Genomic DNA, 22831 nt, shown 5'->3' on the forward strand with positions numbered 1-22831 from the left:
GGGGCGGGGGGCACCTATTTTTTTCTCCCCCTCTCGCTCGTTTATAATTGTCCTTTTTTTTTTAATGACGATATTCGACTCTGTGGCAGCTAGATGTAACAATGACTCAGGTTGTGTCAAAGTGCGGGCCACGGAGCTGTCCGCTTCAGTTAAGCTCTCGCCGTCTACTGCGGGAGCCTCCCAGCGTACACACGCATGTGCGTACACGCACACATATGTGGCCCACGCAACCAATGACACAACATCAATGTGGGAGTTCCTGTATCTGACATGAGATTAAGAAGGCCAAGTGGAAGAATGTCATGGAACTGCCGTGTTGCATTTGCGAGGAGGAGAAAGGGACCATGTTGTCACACGCGCACACACGCGAGAGTCCTGTGCAGTAAATGAGCAGGTCGCCTCCCTTGCATTATTCACAGCAGCCAAGTGATCGAAGCTTGGTTCAATAGCACTAAAGCGATGCGCGTTGGAGAGATTTGTCTTACAAAACCTTCACACACACACACACACACACACAAAACCTCACAGAGTCCGCTCTCACAAACATTGATTTTCAGTGGTGGGATTCTCCCAGGCTTTGGATAAAACGAGGGGCTTCCCCGTCAAACCAGCCCAAAAACACACACACACACACACACACACACACACACACACACACACACACACACACACACACACACACACGCACGCACGCACACTTACACACACAAAATACAAGACAATGTATAGAATCTTAGTGTAAGTCTTTAAAATTGTGATTTGATGCGGACATAGTCCATTGATGAATGCTGACTAATGTCATTGATGTCAGGGCGTTTCATTTCACGTCCAACTAAGGTGATATCTTACTGCTAACTTTATTTAAATGTGACATTAAATCATTCTGCATTTGTAAGACAGCCATTCCTTTCTGTTCTTTTCTTATGTAATCCGCTTCTCCTCAGGAGGGTCGCGGGGGCGCCAGAGCCTGTCCCAGCTGTCTTTGGGCAGTGGGCCGGTGACACCCCGAACGGGTTGCCAGTCCATCGCAGGGCACACAGAGACAAACATTCACGCTCACAATCCCACTAAGGGATCCGGAATCGAACCCTGTTACCTCTACGCGGCGAGTCGGACGTGCTAACCAGTCGAGACACCGTGCCGTACCTTCTTTTCGGACATGTGAACATCTATTGACAAGTCAGCTCTCACATGAACACGGATGCACGAACATTCACCGATGTCCTCCTAAGACATGTGAGCTACGCGTCCCAATCCACTGTCATTATCTTCCAGACCCCCACGTCACTCGCACACACACAGACACACACACACGCGTTTTCCCTTCAATCCCAGGTAATGGTTTGGGGCAGAAGGCTCGAAGCGGTGGGCCTCTCTCCGAGTGCCCCAGTGTCTTAAGCTGCCATTGATTAAATGTTAACTGATATACTCGGCCCCGGCAATCTTGTTAGAGCCGGAGCAGGCAGGCTGCGAGACAGACGGTTTAGGACCCGCGCAACCCTTCCCTGATCAATAGCCCAGATAAAGATTTCATCCATCAATGAGCTCCCAAAACAAAAGGTATCAGATACCTGATTAGCCCCGTGGGGACGTACACTGCCACTGCCGCTAAAAGACGCCACGAGCACCTGAGCCACCAATAAATGGGCACCCGGATACACACACGCACGCATGCACACGCACACAAATCACAACCTATTTATTTTTCCCCTCCTGCAGCACCACCCGAAGTTAATCAGCTCCTCACCTAATAATGTAATTACACCTGATGGGCATGTGCGCAGGCACACACACACACACACACACACACACACATACACACGTACATAAACAACACACACAGTTCAGTTTGCGGATAAGCCAGCTCTGACTTTTCCCCAATGAAGGTTAATTATCCTGTGTAGTTTGCTTAAGTGTGTGTGTGTGCGTGTATTTCTTCAATTGCCTGTTCATTTAAATCTTCCAAGCATGCCAAAGGCACAGCAAAATGTCGTAATCAATGTCTGGGCGACCACCGCTGTTCAAGTGTATCAATAACGCTCTACGATCTCCTTTCCCGCAATCGTGACAGCTTAGTTTGAATCTCCAAGCCCACTTGTAATTAAGGCTTAATTCTGAATCAATAGAAAGAGTCATTTGAATATAGATTTTTTTTTCTTGGAATATACACCCCACCACTAGTTTTCCCACGTTTTTGTTCAAACTTCAGTGGGTGTCAATAATTCCATGTCCTGTCATCGAAAGTGCAAATTGGAGGGAAATCAAGAACAGCGCGTCTTGGAAGCGCTCAAATTGTGATTATAATTATTAGGATGCTGGTCGAGCCGGAAAAACATGATCTAATTTGTAGGATGTTCAAGTGGCATTTGTTGCCACAACATGCTCCATCGTTGAATTTATTATTATGGAACTGAACAAACAAACATCTGTGCAAGATACATGTGTCATAATAATGAAGGGCGGCAACAAAACTGACATGTTTCTATGAAGAACAATATTTTTGTTATTTTTGCCTGGAAGGCATTTATGTTTGAGGCGCTTTATTCTCAGAATATGCGGCGAATTGATGCAGAAGCCTATTATAATAATAAGAGTAGTCGCAATACTAGCAGCAATAATAGATAATGTCACCGCATTCCCCGATCTGACCAAGGCAAAAAAAAAAAAAGTCATCTGGGATGCAAGCCGCTAACCTGCCTTTGGTTTGATGAAATCATAGCGTCGCACTTTTTGGCTGTGCCATTTTGAGGTGCTGTGGGGATTTTCAAGTGGCATGTCAGGAACTGGGAGTCTAATGCATGGAAACATGGAGCTTTCTGTTTTCTGACGGCTAGCAGAGATAAGGGAGAGATATTGCTGAAGCTCTGGCTCAAATCTAAAACAGATCCCGCTGGAGGAGGCGGGAAGGGGAGGTAAGGGGGGGGGGGGGGGGTGAGTAGGAAAGGAAAGTCAGGGTTGCGGGTGAAGGGGAGAGAGGTAGCAAGAAATGGGAATATTGTCAATCCTCGAAGTGTCTGGCGGCGTCTCCCTTTCTTCCCCTCTTTCACTCCCTCCTTCTCCTCCCCTCCTCAGCCCCGCTCCCCGGTTAATCTGATTTATTCGAAGCATATGTGTGCTGCTCTGTCTTTGTCTGCCTCTATTAGGGCCGGTGGGGGCCCATATGACATTGTTTAGCTAGTAATGAAATGGACATTTTTTGCATGTTTTTGAGACGGTCGAAGGAAAGCCAACACTCCGACTTTATAAGCATCTGGGAATACCATCTCCGGGGCGTTTGCCCCCACTCTCTGTCTATATGTGTGTGTGTGTGTGTGTGTGTGTGTGTGTGTGTGTGTGTGTGTGTGTGTGTGTGTGTGTGTGTGTGTGTGTGTGTGTGTGTGTGTGTGTGTGTGTGTGTGTTTTGCAAGATGCCACATGTGCATTACAGGTTCCATGTGGTCATTTCGGTTTTCTGAGCAACCTAATGAATATTTCTGCCTGGAGATATGTTTGAAAAGTCACACTGCACTAAAGAGCACATGGTAACACAAGACATTTTTCGCCCTCCTCTATAAGGGGAAGTGCCATGTCACATGAGTATGAAATTGTTAAATGGTAGCGCCCATCATGAAGGAATGTTGCCATGACATGAATGCATTCTTTTTCAATGTTACTTCCATTTATCATTCTGACAATTACATACTTTTTGTCTGACTGTCACACATCATTAAATTGTTGTCTGCCGAAAGCTCTGAAAGCAGAGTTTCTCTATCGCTAAAACAATGAGGCATCTTTTCCAACCAAATCTATTTGTCTCCTGCCATCACCGGCCCATTTGAAAGCTTGGCTTTTTAAATTTTTTTATTTCAATTAGATTTCCCCCTCTTGGCCTGGTATTTGGTCTGGGAAGAAGAAATAAACCCCGGCTACATGACAAGGGCCACTCCGGGCAATTACAAACGATATCTGCCTTGCTGGTAGGGCTGTTAACCGATGTAGCGATGGATGTTCAGATAGGAGGAATAAATGGAGGGACAAATGGGATGTATGCGGATGGCTAGCTGTGTGAAAAGATCAAACGTGGAGGATAGATGGATAGATGGATGAAGAGAGAGAAGGACGGCGGCGAGATCTTGTCGGGCTGATAGAGTCGGGCAGGTATGCCGAGAAACAGCTGCTTTCTTCATTAGGATCATTTATCGATCTCGGACGCTCACTGTGCATGATCGTGCGTGCGTGTGTCTATTTGAGGAGGAGAGCCGCGACACAAGGCAATGTCTGCAGATAAGTGCTGGTAATAGGAGAGAAGGAATTCTTCTCACAGAGACGGGGAGCGCCATTAACCCTCAGCTGTGTGTTTTTGTTGCCGTTTCGTACTCACGACCCCCCCCCCCCCTCCTCGCCCCCTCTTTTCCTCCCTCCATCCCGCCATCCCCTGGACCCGACAGGGTCAACCTGGTGAGCGTGTGTGATATTTCCGCTGCGTGTGCCACCTCACTGTGCATGCCTGCGTGTGCGCGACGGCCACTGCTGTGCGGACTGCCTTGTCGACCAGATGTTTCTAATCGGGAGGGGGCGAATAAATATTGCGCCCAGGTATCATAAAAAAGCGGGAAATAAAAAGGAATAGAGCAAGAGATGAAACAGAGGAGAGGAATTCTCTTCTCCAGATGATGCCAAAATCTCCCGGTGAGCTTGTCGTGCCGCCTCAACACTTCTTGCACTTCTGCCTCGGGTGATCAAGGCTGCCGAAATGCAATATGGCGCTTGCGTAAGACACAGGTGTTTATGTTTGCCGAGGTGTACGGAAGGTGCGCGAGCACGGTTGTTCGAGACCAGGTGTTGCAGCTTTCCAAGCCCCATTGTTGTCCCCTCTTTTGTATTTGGCATTCAAAAATCATACCCGTGACCATCTCATCCGTGCAGAACTGAAAATGAACCTCCCCCTCGTTTAACGAGCATCGACAGCTTCTGTCTGTGGAGGCGAGCCTTTAATCTAGGTCATGTTTATTCAAATGCTTTTTCTTTCTTTCTTTCTTTCTTTTTTTTTCCAGAGCACTAATACGTGTTTTGTTCGTTGCCCGCAAGAAAGCAGAGTGGGCAATTTGAGAGAAAATGAAATAGCATTTGCTGTCTCAGGAAGTCGTAATTGACAACAACAAAGCAAATTTGAAGCTGCTGATACGAGCATGTTTTTTTTTTTCCACTCTCCACACTAAAGTCATTTTTCAGCGTATTCCGTCATCGACAGTCACACCAGGAGTGTGTTAATTGTGAAAATGCTATTGTCTGACGCTCCCGGTCCACTGAAAACTAAACACAATTTTTTTTGCTGTTGTAATATTCTCTGCTGCGTTTTTAGCAATAAATAGTCGGTCGGGTGTGGGTGGATTTGAGCGTGTGGATGGAAACGCGTGTGTTTACATGTTAGCATGTGGGATGTGGAACGCCGCATGAAATACATGCAGCGTTCCGTGCATGGGTGTAAATGTGGGCCTGTGTGTGTGTGTGTGTGTGTGTGTGTGCGTGTGTGCACGTGTGTGTGTGTTATTCCCAGGCCCTGTTGTGCAGGAGCTGCAGCCCCATTCTGCTGGGTTGATGTTTAGTATTTTAGACATGCTACATTAACAACATCTGGTTAAGATCTGAATGCTTGTTAAACGCGCTGAAATTTGGGGGCGGGGGGGTGTACAGGGAGAATGGGCCGGGGGTGGGGGTGCCAAGAGGGGAGAGTTGGGTAAATAAAGATTTGAGGGCTAGAGAACAGGAGGGAAGGCGATCAGTAAGTCTATAAGGTTATGACTCTGGCAGCATTACCACTGGCCCTTGACTCCTTGTGTGTACATGTGCGCGCGCGCGTATACTTGAGTGTCTGTGTGGGACAGTCTAGTGTTTCAAAGCTTGTGCGCGCGGCACACAAATGTGACGTCACAGGGCCCCCTTTGCCTTCATGCACTCTCACTCGCCGACACTCTCACAAGGGACATGACCAGAGTTGAAGAAAAAAAAGAAATCGACATCAACATGGGCGCGAAGTGCGGGAGACATGACGGTTGTGGATGTTAAGGCTGCAGCCCCTCCACATGCTGTACACACATTGCCATCGACTCGTTGTTATTGTTTTACAATTGGCATTGAGGTAGGAATAATGTGTAAGGCAACTCCTGATTCACGCCAATTGTCACCTTGCTACATGGGCACACTCTTTAACTGTATGACGTCTTGAGCTGTGTCCAAATTGCCTTCTTTATAGATTTAAAAACAAAACAAAAACATTTTTTTCAATTCAGGCCATTAACAATGCACCATTATTTTCCCCCCATTTCCTGTTTCATACCTATAATAATGCAGCATCAAGTTCTTTGGCTGCAGCTCGGAGTACAGTTTGATTCGTGTTCATATTCATGTAATGTAAAAAAAAAACCCAACTTGGATGCATCAGATATAGATATAAGTATGGTTATTTTTCTTTTTTTATAGCTCATCATACACACACACACACACACACACACACACGTATATATTTTCCTTGTTTTCCCCTTTAATGAGCACTATCTGAGACCCTAAAGAAGCAAATTAGTGGCAGCATGGCCCCCCGCTAATGAATTCTACCATTTTGGAATCTCAGAGTCCAGTTTTGTTGGTGTGTTATTTCTCTGTGGTGGTTGTGCTGTGCGACCGAGTCCTCCACTGGGCACATAATGACCCGACATGGTGGTTATGGGCCCTTAGGGGGAGCGAGTGGTCTCAGAGCAGGTCATTATACAGACAGAGGACACACACACACACACACAGACTATACAACCTCCATTGCATCCATCTCCCATATGTCCATTCTTTTATTTTCTTTGCAAACATCTCTTTCTTGCCGTCCATCGTCATGCATCATTTTTACTTGTCACGGTACCGTACTAGCAATCTTAAACTAATACATCAAGATGAAGTTAGCTAAATGTTGCTTTTGAAGATTATTTCGGTCATACGCCGGTATGCCGGTATGGGGAAACAAAATACGTTAACCTCCCTTCCTCTGCAGGAAGATGAAATGTGATCGCATTTTCTATCTGTGAAGCGTAAATTATCCGAGCAGAAGTCTGGTAACGTAATTGCCTTGTCTGCACACTATAAAAGGAGTATATACTTAAACGCTCATACAATTTGTGCGTGGACAACAAGCAGAAAATCTTTGTGTTTGAAGGTGCCCAAACATTGCCCTTGTGGATTTCTGATTTATTCATGGCCACGGCCGGTGCTTCCAATTAATGGCTAAATGTAAAACCACATTAACTTGGGTGTGTAGTTGATCAAGATTCACTTAATTCTTCATCCTCTCCAAACAGTTAAATATAGGCTGCCGTTGGTCGCCCGGGGTAATCGGACCCGGGGTGTGCGGTTAGAACCGAGCTCACCGGCCTGCTTTAATGTTCAGAGCGAACCACATCAAAGGAGGATCTCGCCAGGCTGCCAAAACCCCAAATCACACCCACTGCCTGACCCACTGTGTGTGTGCGCGCGCGTGCGTGTATTTCCGTGTGTATACATGTGCCTGTGGGAGTGTGTGCGTGTGTGTCCATGCGTGTGCACAAGGCGATGGAAGGTGCCTGTGAAAGTTTTGCTCTGGTTGCCATTAACTTGATCACTGCCCTTTCTCATCAACACGCACACACACACACACACACACACACACACACACACACACACACACACACACACACACACACACACACACACAACACTTGCACTTGACAGCTCACATGCAAACACATGCAGTCACTGTCTCACTCACTTGATCAATGGTTTACACACACACACACACGCACACGCGCACACACACACACACACACACAGTCGTGTGCATCTACACCATCATGTGGTGTGTAACTGTCAGGGTCAGTCAGAGGGCAGACACTGGGCTGATGTATTGAGAGAGCTCGTCTGGGAATGTCTTCAGTGTGGAAACGCATTCCCGTATGCATGTGCGTGCACACACACACACACACACACACTTGCCACTGATCTAACCGATGTGAAGAAGGATTGGGGGATGTGGGGGGTAAAGGAGTGAGGGGGAAAAAGAAACACTGATGAAGCCCAGATGATCGCCCGCCTCCTCTTTGCTTTGCTCTCATATTTTCCCCGCTCCTTCCTCTTCTCTTTTCACTGTCTCTCGTGCCCCTTACAGGTAGAGTGCCCCCTAGAGGTTTCTGTTAAGACCCCTACTGGGGATTGTAAGGTGAATGACACAATATTCCATTTTTATCACAAACATAATCATGTTGTATCTCAATATAATTGTAAATAAAATATGTTTCCATCATGTTTATTTGGATTGCTAGGAATATTTTTTTTCCCTTTGTGACAATTTTTGTAAAACAACTCAAACATTTATAGTGGCACTGAAAACTTTCTCTTGCCTAAAAAAAAAAAAAAGGGGGCGCGGTTTGGGGGGGAATTAAAATGCAAAAGATGGACGCACCAGCAACAGCAGTTAAAATTGCTGTTCCTGAGGTCGGGACTCACTTGGCCGTCACTCAAATATAAAATAATAAAACATGATCAGCAGTCCTCTAGTCTCTCTTTCACTCATCCTCTTCCTTGTAAACAAACACACACAAATGCATGCAAGGACAGACGTTCGAGTGAAATGTTCATATTCGTGAAACAAATGCCCACAGGACTCACGTGCATGTGCAATAACTAAAATATTGGTCTTAGAACAATAGTTCTCTTTCACATCCTCTCAATTTGTATACATTTGTCCATTATTGCCTGTGTTGTTGTATTGAAAAGTAGGAATGATATCATGTTTCCAAAAGCGGGGCGCGTACGTAAGACAACCCCGTGCTCGTCATTCAAATGCCAAAGTGATCGTTATGCAACATTAGAAGACAATACGCTGCTCAACCTGTATTGTGTTTTATTGTTTTTGTTATTGTAAAGTGTCCTTGGGTGTCTTGAAAGGCGCTTATAAATAAAATGTATTATTATTATTATTATTATAATACAAGTTGTGTTGAGATGGCAAATTGGGGGGGGGGTTCAATTTCCTACAGAGAGAGAAAAAAGCCAAAATAGTAATAAAAGTAGTAATAATAATAAGTGACTCCCAGTCGTAACAACAACATTTTTATTCTTGTATTAGGGACACATACACACACACACACACAAACTATTGTCAGACTCCGGTTGAGTAAGGAGGTTTACAGTGAAAGGAGCCATTTACCATACTTTCCCTACACCCCTCAAACACACATTAAGAAGACATGACAGTGTTAGCGCTTTTGCTCTTTGTCTGAATTTGGTTTTGTGTGTGTGCGTGTGTGTGTGTGAGTGTGTGTGTGTTTTTGAGTTTGTGTAATTTGACGCCTGATTGCAAGTGTTTCACTTTGGGATTTTTATTCATTTGCTAGCTCTGAAATAGAGGAGGGCTCTGGATGTGGAGATGCACACATGCATGTGCGCGTCTGTGCGTGTGTTTGTGCACGCGCATGTGTGTGTTTGTGCGAGCACGCCCGCATGCCTGGTTATCTGGCCTCTCTCAGACTGCTCAAAATTCATTACAAAGTGACATCAGCCCAGCCGGAGACAAATGATGGCTGGATGAAAGGGAGCGCTGGAGCTCGGCTAGGATTAGTGTTAGCTTGTGCTGGCGACACACACACACACACGCGCACACACACACACACACACACACAGGCTTTAATCCAGTGGCAGAACACTGCAGATACACAGAATTATCAAACAAGGGGCTGAACTCTCAGAGATGGCTAGGCTAATCTGCTAATAGTAGTGAGCCTGCGTGTGCATATACAATATGAGGGTGCACACGCATGCATATGAATTCCCATCACGCGTGTGCATGCATGACTCGTCTGCAACATTTTAACTTTGACGTTGTTCAAAACGCAGTGGTCGCGTAACTAGCATATGTTGTATTTCAATCAAGCAAAATAGAATTTCATGCTAACCATTTTTCAAATCTGAAGAACGGTAAAACACAAATAGAGGTGAAAGGTGACGGGAAGGTCAGTCTGATGATTCTTTTCAAGTCACATTTTAAAATGTCCCTTCCTTCGGGCCATGGATGGATTATTATTATTTTTTTTATGTTTGACCTCCGGAAGTGGCACGACGGGGCTTTATATAACAGGACACAGGTTAACATGTTTTTTCAGCTGCTATGTATTGTGCAGCGAGTCAACTTGACTTAGGTTGCTTTCGACGATACTTGTTTGTAGCGCATGTAAATGCATCATTCGGTGTGTCCGCTTCCTGTCAGTTTCAGTGCCGTTTCTTCAATCTGCAGAGCGTCTTGGCTCATTGAGTCTTTCCTTTGTTGCTTTTTCAGAGGAGACCGCGGAGGATGGCGAGAGACCTCCAGGCTCTTCTTCCAGGCCCGCATCCAACCTCACTGATCGAGACTTGACTGACAGCAAAAGAACTGACCGTCAGTACTCACACATACGCGCGCGCGCGCGCCGCACACCCGCGCGCACACACACTTACAAACGCACCTCTTCGCTCAAAGCACCCCATCTTTGCCAAGCGAAGGACCACTCTCTTTCTCTCGGCAATACATTTTAAACATGTGTGCGTAACATGTGAACACCGCTGACTAGCCTCCATGTGACCTGCTTTAATCGTTCCCATCTGTCAGAAAGCGAGAGTGAGAGAGAGGAAAAGGGGAGAAGGAAAAGAGAGAAGGGAAAGAGGAAAACGGAGAGAAAAAGAGAGCGACGGGTTGTGGTTATTACAAGGCAATGTCCAGGCCCCAGATTATTTTTTAATCAAATCAGTTTGCTTGCTTGTAATTTATAAGCGCCTTGCATTAATCTTTTCTCGTTCTTGTGCCCGCTCCGATGACATATTAATTTTTCATAAACTCAGGATTAGACGGGGGGATGGGTGAGGTGGCTGCTGTGTATGTTTTTCTAATATTGCATCTTTGAAAGCTTTAAATTCGCCCCCACCCCCCAACCCCGTCCATCCCTTCATTTTATTTCTGTGTCTGAATCCATCCTTTAATTGCTGGTCAACATGTAACACCGTCACTGGGTGTTAGTGTGGACATGAAGTAGCAGAGAAATAGTCATTGGTTTCCAAGAATGACTTGGAGCAACAATATCCACATTTGGGCCGGTGGGGGCTGTTGGTTGGGGGTGGGGGGGGGGGGGGGGTCAATTTTGAGGGCCTCAGTGGTCAGGGTAGCCCTGCCTTTCTTAGATGTGATTCACCCCAATAAGAATTCATGCAGTCATTTATGTATGAGATGGAAATCCACTGCTGGGGATGAATATCACATGGCTCCATTTCATCACGTGGATTTCCCCCATTCGCTTTCTCTCCACTAATGTCTTCCTCTTCCTCTCCCACCTTAAACATGCAGACACCTTCCAACACCTGGCCTCCATCCATCTCAAAGTAACCCTCCCCCACCACCACACACACACACCTTTCCCTGCCCGTCTCCTGCATCCGAGCATGCCATACCTTGTTCCGTAATGTGCGGCTCAATGAGGCAGAAGGTGAGCCGAGTGAGGACGGGGCCTATTAGTTTGGCTCGTCATCTTTCAGCTCAATCTCTCTGACAGTCCTATCTGAGCGACTCCATGCGTTCACCAGCCTATATGACCGCGAATGTCATTCAACACCACTGCATTCATGCAAAAAAAATAAAATAAAAATAGACCCAAAGGTGCAACAATGTCTAGCTTGCTGCAACTTTAAGGCGTGCTATCTACCTAGCTAGCTATATTTGTCCTTTCCTTTCCCAACTTGAACTACTGTAGTCCAATTTAGCGAGTCCTTCCTCAGCCTCCAGTCTGCGGCGTGCTTCAGATGTGTGTATGGTATGTGTGATTCCCTATGGAGGGGAGGGATTACAGTGTGGCCAAGTGAGCAGTCTGCTGCTTTGCGCACTTCATCTCCGAGACGCTTTAAACAAAGGAGGGGGTATACGGATGCAGAGGGGAAGCGGGAGATGGTGAAAAAAAAAAGGGGGCGATATGAGGAGGGGGGGTGGAGCAAGCAAAGGCAGAGTGAGCTTTTCCCTAGCTTCATTTACATTGTCTTTTTAAATCCCATGTCACTTTAGATTAATTATAATCCATGTTACATTCTCCATGCAAATGTCCCTGATGTGGATTACTTCCAGATAGCTTTGTGTTGTATGTGTAGACGGCGCATGTCACCATGGCTCAGGGGCCTACTTCTTATAAATAACCAACTAAACAAAAGGCCCCGGCATGGAAATGAGCCTGTCACGCGGTCCAAGGAAATTTGCAGATATCTACCTGCTTCAAATTAGCAGAGCTATTACTCATTGCTCCCACAGTCAAATTTATTAAAAGCAGGCAAGTTTGGATTATTGCGCAGATAACAGGGGGAAACTGCGCACGACCAGATTAGATTTGATGTATTCCATAATCCGCACATCTTTTATTTTTTTGTTTAATTTGCATTCATCTTGCAAATTTGAGATGAGGGCTCCACTTGTTTGCAATCTCTCCAAGATGTGATTAAAATATATTAAAGATATTAGCATGTTTAATTACAGGCCTGCAGCTATTCTTCCATGAATGCCCCCCCCCCCCCCAGTTTGTTGTGCGTCACAGCCCATTTGTCAAATGTGACAAGGCCCTGGTTGTATTCATCTCTCTTATCAGATGCAACTGCGATAGAAAAGAGGGCAAATCATTAAAAACACACAGAAATGGCAAGACAGTTGCTTCTAAACATTCTCTCCCTCTCTCTCTCCTTGTGTAACCCGCTGAGTGCTTTGGTGGGAGTTTGGGGTTCAGAGTGTGTTGTTGTAATGTTATCAAGTGACCGGGGGTCAGCCTAATGTGTAACCTCAGACCAAGAGACAAGTAAATCATGTCAACCAACTCTCCCTGGCCCATTTTGGCTGGCTCCCCCGCCATCATAGATTTACTGCTTCATATCCTTAGCCAGTCTGCCAGGACTCAGCGGTGCTAAATTGAATACTAAATCCAAGCTGCCGCCACCCAACCTGCTTCTGCTTAAATTGTGGAGCCGTTCGTATTTTCATGAAATTGTCTGGAATGGCTTGTTGATTGCTAATTGCTAATTGAAGGTCAAAGTGGATAAAAAACAAACAAACCCTTTTTGTGATGAAAATTAGGCACACAACCAAATTTCATCCTTAATAGAAACGAGCTTTTACGATGACAACATTGCTCTCTTTTCACGCCTCTGTCAGAGAGCATCATAAAGAGAGGTGCAACTGATATGGTTGCACGAACTGCACGAACGGGATAAGATGCTCTCCGTACGATAGAGTGCATTTGCACAGCTTTGCCGACCACAATGAAGAACGTATTGATAAATTAATATTCCCGTTGTGTCATTCATTATTAACATTTGTCATGCAGCTCTTTTATTGGTTTAAATGACATAAATGGATCTCTCCCAAGTCAAAGATCAAAAGAGCTCTAAATGGAATTGGGGCCCAAAATGTAACATTTGTCAAACACTAAAAATTTGAAATGGACAACTCCAATTATCCCCTTTCTGTGTGAGATAGCATTCACATTTGGGGACCCTTGCATTGGATCGCACAGATCCATAACAAATGTTGTAGTTACTGATGATATAATAGACTTTATGAGAGCCTATCTTGTTTGTTGTACTAAGTCCACATGACATTTTATTGAAAAGACAAGCTTGCATGCTTCTCTATCCCCAGATTCGCTTTCTTTCTCTCAACCACCACTGCTCTTTACTTCTCTCCATCTGAGACGGCACTTACTTGGAAGTGCGCGTCCGTGACGCCCTAAACACCACTGACAGTTGCAAATAAAGATGGGTTGCGAGTGTGCTGTGCTCTCCCCACTGAAATGCAAAAAAGGGGGTGGGGGGTGGGAGTGTCATAAATCTCCTTTTGATTTATCTAATCAAGCCAGGTCCTGCTGCATGCAGACATTTGTCATTGGTAGAGGAGCGTAGGAGGGTGGGGGGGGGGGGGCAGTAGTTACGGGGTGTCAGGTTTATTCGGCCCCGCCGCTTCACTGGGCTGCAGCTGGTGGAGTCCACATGAGGATGGAGGGAAGGTGGGAAGGCAAAGAAGAAGGAGGATGGAAAAAGGGCAGCGTCATTAAGTGTAGGATGCAGACTCACCCAGACAAAGGAAAAACGAGGGGGGTGGTTGCCATTTTCTTCTGCATCCTACTCACTCCCGTGATTATTTTTTTTAATGATTCTCGCTATCCATGCAGACCTTTGGTGTATTAAAAAAATTAATAAAATCCAGCAAATGGATGTTTGATTTTCTCTCATAAAATCATAGATAATATTTGAATTGTGCTTTTACCCTATTGTGCAAAATTGGGTTTCAGGTATGTTTGAAGGACACTCGACCTTAGAAGGCATTTCTCCAAACAGCTTCATTATGCGCTGGCAGGGCTGGCCATTTAAATCTCCTAAGTGGCCACAGAGAGAACAGCTCTCTCGGCATTCAAGGTTAGCCTAACTGTTTCGCTTGATGAAAGCACCAAGACAAATCTGCATCGAAAAGACAGACACACAACCGGGCGTGCAGCCATGACCCAAACGTATATTTGCGTTCACTATGACAGTAATCAATGGTGATGTGTGGGCTCGCTCCCATCCGCTATGTAAATGTGTTTGCAGCCTCTTGTCCGACAATCACCTCATCTCCCTTCGCAAGGATGCAATTTAGTTGCAAATTGAGTGAAAGACGGAGGCAAAAATTGAAAGTTGAAATTAGAATGGGTCATAATGAATAGGGGAGGTGGGGCGACCGAGAGCAGAAAGGTCAGCTTATATGATGGCTGCAATAAAGTGTCAGAGGCCTGTCGTGGAAGACATCATGTGCACGCGCGCTAACACACCAACACACATGTACGCCCTGCAGGGGCAGTGGCAAGCGGCGTGAGACAAGATTACCTTGCTATTCTGAGCCGCGGTCCAATTTTTGGATGTTCTTGGAAATTCACATTGTGCCCTTGTGTCCCCCCCCCCCCCCCCCACCCCCTTTTCTGCCTCCCTGCTTCTCTCTTGTCACTTCCCTTGACAGGCCAATATTTCAGACTCCAGATATAGGGGATTACAAATAAAATAAGTGGAACGCCTACTTAATGCAACAGAATTAAAATGCATGAACGGGCCAGAGGAATTGATATGCGCCCAATAAAAACATGAGCCACAGAATAATATGAAATACAAATTTTTTTCTCTCTCTCTCTCTCTCTCTCTTCTACCGCCTCACCATGTATCAGAGCTTTGATTTCCCTCTTTTTTCCCCTTTGTGCAGCTAGCGTGAAGCGCTGATTCGCAAGAGTGAGGCTCGCATATTGCCTTGAGTGACCGGGCGAGGGAGGGGTTGGTGGATGATGACTTGAGGTGGCGGGGGCGGGATGGGGTGGCTGGGAGACTTTTCTGTTGCCTGGCCTTTGTTTTGCGCCGGCTGTGTCGAGCTGCAGTGCCTGAATGTGAGGATGAAGCTAATGAAAGATTTATCACTAAATACGACCAGAGGCCGATCTCCCCACACTGGGTGCTGTTTGTTATCGCCACACACACACTTACACATGCACGTACAAATCGACACAAACACTACTGTAACACCAGCCGTGACAGACCCCCCCCACCCCGCTCCCTCGAAAATGTTGCATCTCGTGCAGACAGAGGCATAGTTGAAGCAGCTGGGGAAATGTATATGATCTAATGAAGTGTATAATATTACCATAACATTTAATGTATGTCGTGCTGTGATAATGAGCCTGCCCGAGTTTCTTCCATTTCACATCGCCTTAGGGCAGGAAGTGTGTGTGTTAGTGGGTGTGCATGAGGGATGCGACCCGTGCCTGCAGACTTAGGTTGTGTCGGTGTCAAAGCTTTAAAGTGATATGTTTCCTTGAAAAGTGTCTGTACTGTATCTCCAATACATGACCACATCGTGGTTGAAGTATCATTGCTTTCTGTAAAAAGAAAAACAAACAGAACAAAATATTTTAGAATAGTATTTGGTTTTGTTTATATGTTTTCAAAAAAAGTTCAAGCTCGGTTTCATGACTTATGTTTTTAGAAGTTATGTTTTTTTTTTTTCCCAAATAAATAGTCTTCTCTTCTCCACTTAAGGAATGAATGCCACATCCAAAGAATCAACTGGACAAACCACAGCAGTGAAACATTCACTCCAGCCCGATCAACAAATCGAAAGCCCGCCCAAAAGACCCAAATCTGTCGAAGCGAGGACCTCTACCGTTGAACAGGTACTGGTTTGCAGACTCTTTCAGTTGCGCAACACAAGAGGAACCGTACTAGTGAATCTTTTTCTGTCATCATGCTCTTCAACGGAATACCTGCACGCTTGTTGAGGCTGCGTCCCCGCTGCTCCCTATTTTGCATCTCTTTAAATTAGATCTGTTTTTAAATTAGATGATGAAGTATTCGCCCGCTTGGGTCCTATAAGAATGGAGGACTTTGTCATTTGAGAAATGGATTCTATTAAGACAGGTGGTAGAGAGGCGGCTATGTCCTGCGTACTCCCTGTAATGAGCGCCTGGGGACGTAGCTTGAAATAGTACACAACGTTGTCCTTTATAATCTCCTGATTCAACCTTTTGGCCAGTTATGTTTTCGGCAAAATGAAGTGGAATGAGTTGACCTAAATGAATGATTCGAAACATGGTAATCCTACATTTATGTAAGAGAGCCATCAAGAGATTTTGTGTCCCAGGTGCATGGGCATTTCAGCCCTGGCAGGGCAAAAGATCTGAATCTTGAAAATCTGGCGTTATTAATTGGTTTGTCTGGCTGGATGACATCCAAATGTAACTCGGCCCACTGACATTTTGGTTCCAGGTTCAACAGTGTCCCTATTGCAACTTCAGCAGTAAAGATGCCAATCGAATGCAGCTCCATGTGATGTCACAACATTCCATGCAGCCAGTGATCCGCTGCCCACTATGTCAGGATGTCCTCAGCAACAAGATTCACCTGCAGCTGCATCTCACCCACCTTCACAGTGTGGCACCTGACTGTGTAGAAAAGCTCATTATGACGGTATGTAAAGTTGCGCGCGTCCTTGTCTGTAATTATCTGAAATCATTCCATCACAGCGACAGTGATTACAAAAGTTTGACGCAACATTTGCCTTTGAGACTATTGTCCTCAGAGTCACCCATTGGAGGTGACCCACCTTGTCGTATAACGCTGTTGAATTTGAAGCTCTTGTCATGAATGCGAAACTGTTTGGTCTCAATAGGTTGTTGGGCCTGATACGACCGGCTTAAATAGTACCGTTCATCCCCAAACTGGACTAGACAAGGGACTGCCTTCAATCGATGCTTCGGTCTCTCTTGATCCGTCTGGAAAATCAAAAGGTAGACGAGCATTTACTTCAAACACTGTATGTTGATATGATCCGCATTTAGCTCTATTGACAGTGTGTTAACACTTGAAAATTGTGTTGTCTGCTTTAAGGAAACTCTTCAAAAGATGACTTGGCAAGGCAAGATAAGAATGAATTAGACCTCCAAGGTGAGGAAATGAGGCCCCCAAAGGAGGCCTCAGAGGCTCCAGACTGGAGGAGAGCAAGCGGGTTAGGGCATGACAGCAAGTCCCCTGATTCGCTGCAGGATCATCTCGGCGAACTCCAGAGGCTCCAACAGCAGCAGCAGCAGCTGTCAGTGTCTGATCGGCATGTCTACAAGTACCGTTGCAATCACTGCAGCCTGGCCTTCAAGACAATGCAGAAGCTCCAGATACATTCCCAGTACCATGCCATCAGAGCCGCCACGATGTGCAGCCTTTGCCAGCGGAGCTTCAGGACATTCCTGGCCCTCAGGAAGCACTTGGAGAACGGACATCCCGAACTAACTGAGGCCGAAGTGCAGCAACTGATTGGAAATCTCCCTCTGAATGGCGATATCACTGAGAGTGAAGCCAGGGCTTTGGAAGAAGCTCAGGCATTTGAGCATGACTTGGACAAGGAAGATGAAATGGACCAGGAAGAGAAGCCCAGTCCGACCGGAAGTGACAGCAGCTCTCTGATAGATGACATGGGAGCAGAACCAAAACGGACCTTGCCATTTAGGAAAGGGCCAAACTTTACTATGGAGAAATTTTTAGATCCTTCTAGACCTTACAAGTGCACAGTGTGTAAGGAGTCTTTTACTCAGAAGAATATTTTACTGGTCCACTATAATTCTGTTTCCCATCTGCACAAGTTGAAGAAAGTCCTTCAAGAGGCATCAAGCCCAGTTCCTCAAGAAACAGGCAACAACATTGACAACAAACCATTCAAGTGCAATATTTGCAATGTTGCATACAGCCAAAGTTCAACACTTGAGATTCACATGCGCTCGGTACTCCACCAGACTAAAGCTCGAACGGCCAAATCTGAAATAAGCGGCAATAGCACTGGCACTAGCTGTCCAGTGCCAGCAAAAAGTCCTGCTCCAAGCACACTAGGAAACAGCAGCAAGACAGATTCTGCCCAAAGTGGAGCACCATCAGGTAACAAAGACAATATTGTGGAACCCAAAGATGCTAATAGCGGCAACAACACGAAACAAGCGACGGACCATGTTGCAGCACAGTCGAGCAGCCACCAGTCAGCCCAGTCCTCAGCGCAACTGCAAATGCAACTTCAACATGAACTGCAGCAGCAGGCTGCTTTCTTCCAGCCTCAATTTCTTAACCCAGCTTTCTTTCCTCATTTCCCAATGACGCCAGAAGCATTGCTGCAATTTCAACAACCGCAATTCTTATTCCCCTTCTACATCCCAGGAGCAGAGTTCAACCTCAGTCCGGAGCTTGCGCTTCACTCGGCAGCAGCTTTCGGAATGCCAGGTCTTACAGGATCCTTCTTAGAAGATTTGAAGCAGCAGATGCAACAGCAGCACCAACTGCAACAGGCTCAGCAGCAACAGCATCAGCAGCAGCAAGTCTCTCAGACACAATCACAGATTCAGCAACAGAAGAACCAGCAAATCGTGAACCAAAAACCTAAAATGGAGCCTAGCAATGCATCATGCTCAGATATCCAAATGTCAAAAGAGACAGAAGACCACCTTGAAAAACAAGACAGCAGAGCAAAGTTGGAAAATGGATGCGATGCTTTCATGGATGGGGCAAAAGACAACAAAGACGCCAAAAAGTCAAAATTCTCAGAGCCATTGATTCCACCTCCTCGCATTGTGTCAGGAGCTCGGGGTAATGCTGCCAAAGCACTGTTGGAGAATTTTGGATTTGAACTTGTCATCCAGTACAATGAAAATAGACAGAAGAACCAAAAGAAAACTAAAGATGGAGGTGAGCAAGTGGATAAGAACACTGATAAGCTTGAGTGTGGAATGTGCGGAAAGCTCTTCTCCAACATGCTCATTCTCAAAAGCCACCAAGAGCATGTGCACAGTCAGTTTTTCCCATATGTAGAGCTTGAAAAGTTTGCCCAGCAGTACAGAGAGGCCTATGACAAACTTTACCCAATTAACCCTGCTTCACCTGAAACGCCACCGCCACCACTGCCGCCGCCGCCACCTCCTCCACCGCCTCCTGTGAGTGCCCCAGTGACAGCATCCCAACCGGCTTCAACATCAATGACCAAGCCCCAAACGCTAACACCGTCACCTGTTCCCGCCCCCCATCAAACCTCACACCAAACTGCACACCAGACATCACCGCTGCAGCCACCCCACCCACCGCCGACAACCACCGCTCCTCCTGCACCTCCTCAAGTGCAACTTCCTGTTCCTTTGGAGCTGCCCCTTTTCCCACCGCTCATGATGCAATCGGTCCAGCACCCGGGATTGCCCCCTCAATTGGCCCTCCAGTTGCCTACTATGGATTCTCTCTCCACCGACCTTACGCAACTCTGCCAGCAACAATTGGGGCTCGACCCGAACTTCCTCCGCCAGTCCCAGTTTAAGCGACCACGAACTCGTATAACTGACGACCAGCTCAAAATCCTCCGTGCCAACTTTGACATCAACAATTCCCCCAACGAAGAGCAAATTCAGGAGATGTCAGAAAAATCTGGTTTGCCTCAAAAGGTCATAAAGCACTGGTTCCGTAACACCCTCTTCAAGGAGAGGCAGCGGAGCAAAGACTCGCCCTACAATTTTAATATTCCTCCCATAACGACTTTGGATGACATCCGAATAGAGACTCAGCTAACCACCCACGAATACTACAGGACCGACTCAGCCATCAACAAGAGGTCTTCCAGAACCAGATTCACAGATTACCAACTGAGGGTTCTTCAGGATTTCTTTGACACCAACGCCTATCCCAAGGATGATGAAATTGAGCAACTTTCCACTGTCCTTAATCTACCAACCCGAGTCATTGTTGTGTGGTTCCAAAACGCACGGCAGAAAGCTCGTAAAAGCTATGAGAACCAGGCCGATTCTAAAGACAGTGAGAAAAAAGAGCTGACTAATGAACGTTACATCAGAACGAGCAACATGCAGTACCAGTGTAAAAAGTGCAGCATTGTTTTTCCACGTATCTTTGACCTTATCACTCACCAGAAGAAGCTGTGTTACAAGGATGAAGATGAAGAAGCTAATGAGGAAAATCTGTGTGAAGAGTACACAGACGATCAAGTTCCAGTTCGAATGACACAGCAAGCAGCAGAGCCACCCAAACATTCCCAGGGAACTGCCACCAGTTCTGGCTCGAGCTCCCCTATGATGGCCTCTCCTCGTGCCAGCATTGGAAAAGCCTCTCCTAAGCCAGACTTTGAACCTCGTTCTGCAAGCGACCCGAATAAAACTGAGTCTGCACCAGCACCGGTGGTGAAATCAATACCGGATCCAAGGCCATCTAAAGCGTGCACACCTCAACCACCCCTTCAGAAGGTTGCCCAGCCGCCGATGTCAAGACCCCATTCCCAGCCGCAGGCAGCCACAGTGCCCTCCAGTCCGCTCTCCCTGGCCCTCTCCTCCCTCACAAACAACCTCCCACACCAGATGCTTCAATACCAGTGTGACCAGTGTAAGATTGCATTCCCTACAGTGGAACTCTGGCAGGAACATCAGCACATGCATTTCTTGGCTGCCCAGAATCAATTTCTGCACTCACAGTTCCTAGAAAGACCCATTGATATGCCCTATATGATATTTGACCCAAACAACCCGCTAATGACGAGCCAGCTCTTATCTGGAGGTCTCTCCCAAATCTCTTCACAGGGTAGTTCTGGTTTGACCTCCGCTTCAGGGTCGGTGGCAATGAAGAGAAAATTGGATGATAAGGATGAAAGTGTCAATGACAAAGACGGTGGAAACAGTAGTGAAGAACAACACAGAGATAAGCGCCTGAGAACCACCATCACACCTGAACAACTTGAGGTCCTTTATGACAAATACCTCATTGATTCTAATCCAACCAGGAAAATGTTGGATCACATTGCAAGAGAGGTGGGCTTAAAGAAGAGAGTGGTGCAAGTTTGGTTCCAAAACACTCGCGCTCGAGAGAGAAAGGGCCAGTTTCGAGCCATTGGCCCCTCGCAGTCCCACAAAAAGTGCCCCTTTTGCAGGGCACTGTTCAAAGCAAAGTCAGCTCTGGATAGTCACATACGATCGAGACACTGGCACGAGGCGAAGCAGGCGGGCTTTAGTTTGCCGCCAAGCCCAATGATGAATCAAGACGATAGAGGTGAGAGCCCAAAGTATAATTTCTTTGACTTTGCACAGCTGCCTACCAAGACCGAGCCAATTGACTATGAGCTGCCTACTGCGTCGTCAACCCCAGTAAAACCATCTGAAGCGCAATTAAAAAACTTCTTAAGCCCTTCATCATTAAAAGCTGAAAACTGTGATGAAACTGATGGGCCTAATGTTAACTCAGCAGATCTAACATCTTATGATCTTAACAAGATGGACTTTGATGAGACGTCATCAATTAATACCGCCATTAGTGATGCTACAACTGGAGATGAGGGCAATAACAATGAGGTTGAAAGCTTCACGGCAAATGGAGGGGACAAGTTGACTGACAGCAAGGGTGGCATGGTGTCCAATTCTGATGGTGGCAATGATCGATTCCAATTCAGCATGGTGAGTCCTGCCCTCAGTTTCTCCGGAAAGGACTGTGACTCTTACTATAGCTCCCGAGATGATGACCTGGATGACACCAACGACAGAAGTGAATCCTCAAGCCTAGCTGATCCCAGCTCTCCAAGTCCATTTGGGGCAGGTAACCCCTTCAAATCCGGTAAAGGCAGCAATGGCGGCGATAGGCCAGGCCATAAACGATTCAGAACGCAGATGAGTAACCTGCAACTCAAAGTCCTCAAAGCCTGTTTTAGCGATTACCGCACTCCGACGATGCAAGAGTGTGAGATGCTGGGCAATGAGATTGGACTTCCCAAGCGTGTTGTCCAAGTGTGGTTCCAGAACGCCAGAGCTAAAGAAAAGAAATTCAAGATCAACATTGGAAAGCCATTCATAATAAGTCAAGGCTCCCCAGATGGACCGAGGCCAGAGTGTACTTTGTGTGCAATAAAGTACACTCCGCGAATGTCCATCCGAGACCACATCTTCTCCAAACAGCACATCACCAAAGTGCAAGAAACCCTGGGAAACCAAGTGGATAGGGAAAAGGACTACCTAGCGCCGACTACCGTCCGACAATTGATGGCCCAGCAAGAGCTTGACCGCATGAAGAAAGCTGGTGAGGGACTCGGTCTGCCTGGCCAGCAGCAACAGACAGCAGTGGACAACAGTAATGCACTTCATGGCCTTAGCCTGCCCTCAGGCTACCCAGGAATATCTGGCCTTCCGCCAGTGCTACTTCCTGGAGTCAACGGGCCATCATCGCTTCCCGTTTTCCCACCCAACACACCCGGTGAGTTAGTATG

At 46.4% G+C, this 22831-nt stretch overlaps 1 protein-coding gene across 2 annotated transcripts in view; it reads left to right on the top strand.

Annotated features, from left to right (window-relative positions):
• Positions 1–22831, top strand: part of zfhx4 (zinc finger homeobox 4) — a 73662-nt gene that overhangs the window by 45867 nt on the left and 4964 nt on the right. For both annotated transcript variants that reach the window (XM_086101564.1, XM_086101565.1), the window contains exons 7-11: positions 10328–10426; positions 16102–16235; positions 16828–17028; positions 17231–17348; positions 17449–22818. In XM_086101564.1, the coding sequence (XP_085957690.1) occupies positions 10328–10426; positions 16102–16235; positions 16828–17028; positions 17231–17348; positions 17449–22818 (5922 nt within the window). The remainder of the gene's footprint in view (positions 1–10327; positions 10427–16101; positions 16236–16827; positions 17029–17230; positions 17349–17448; positions 22819–22831) is intronic.

The sequence above is a fragment of the Hippocampus guttulatus genome, chromosome 21 (genome assembly GCF_054856545.1).
Source record: "Hippocampus guttulatus isolate MCC_2025c chromosome 21, RoL_Hgut_1.0, whole genome shotgun sequence".
Lineage (NCBI taxonomy): Eukaryota > Metazoa > Chordata > Actinopteri > Syngnathiformes > Syngnathidae > Hippocampus > Hippocampus guttulatus.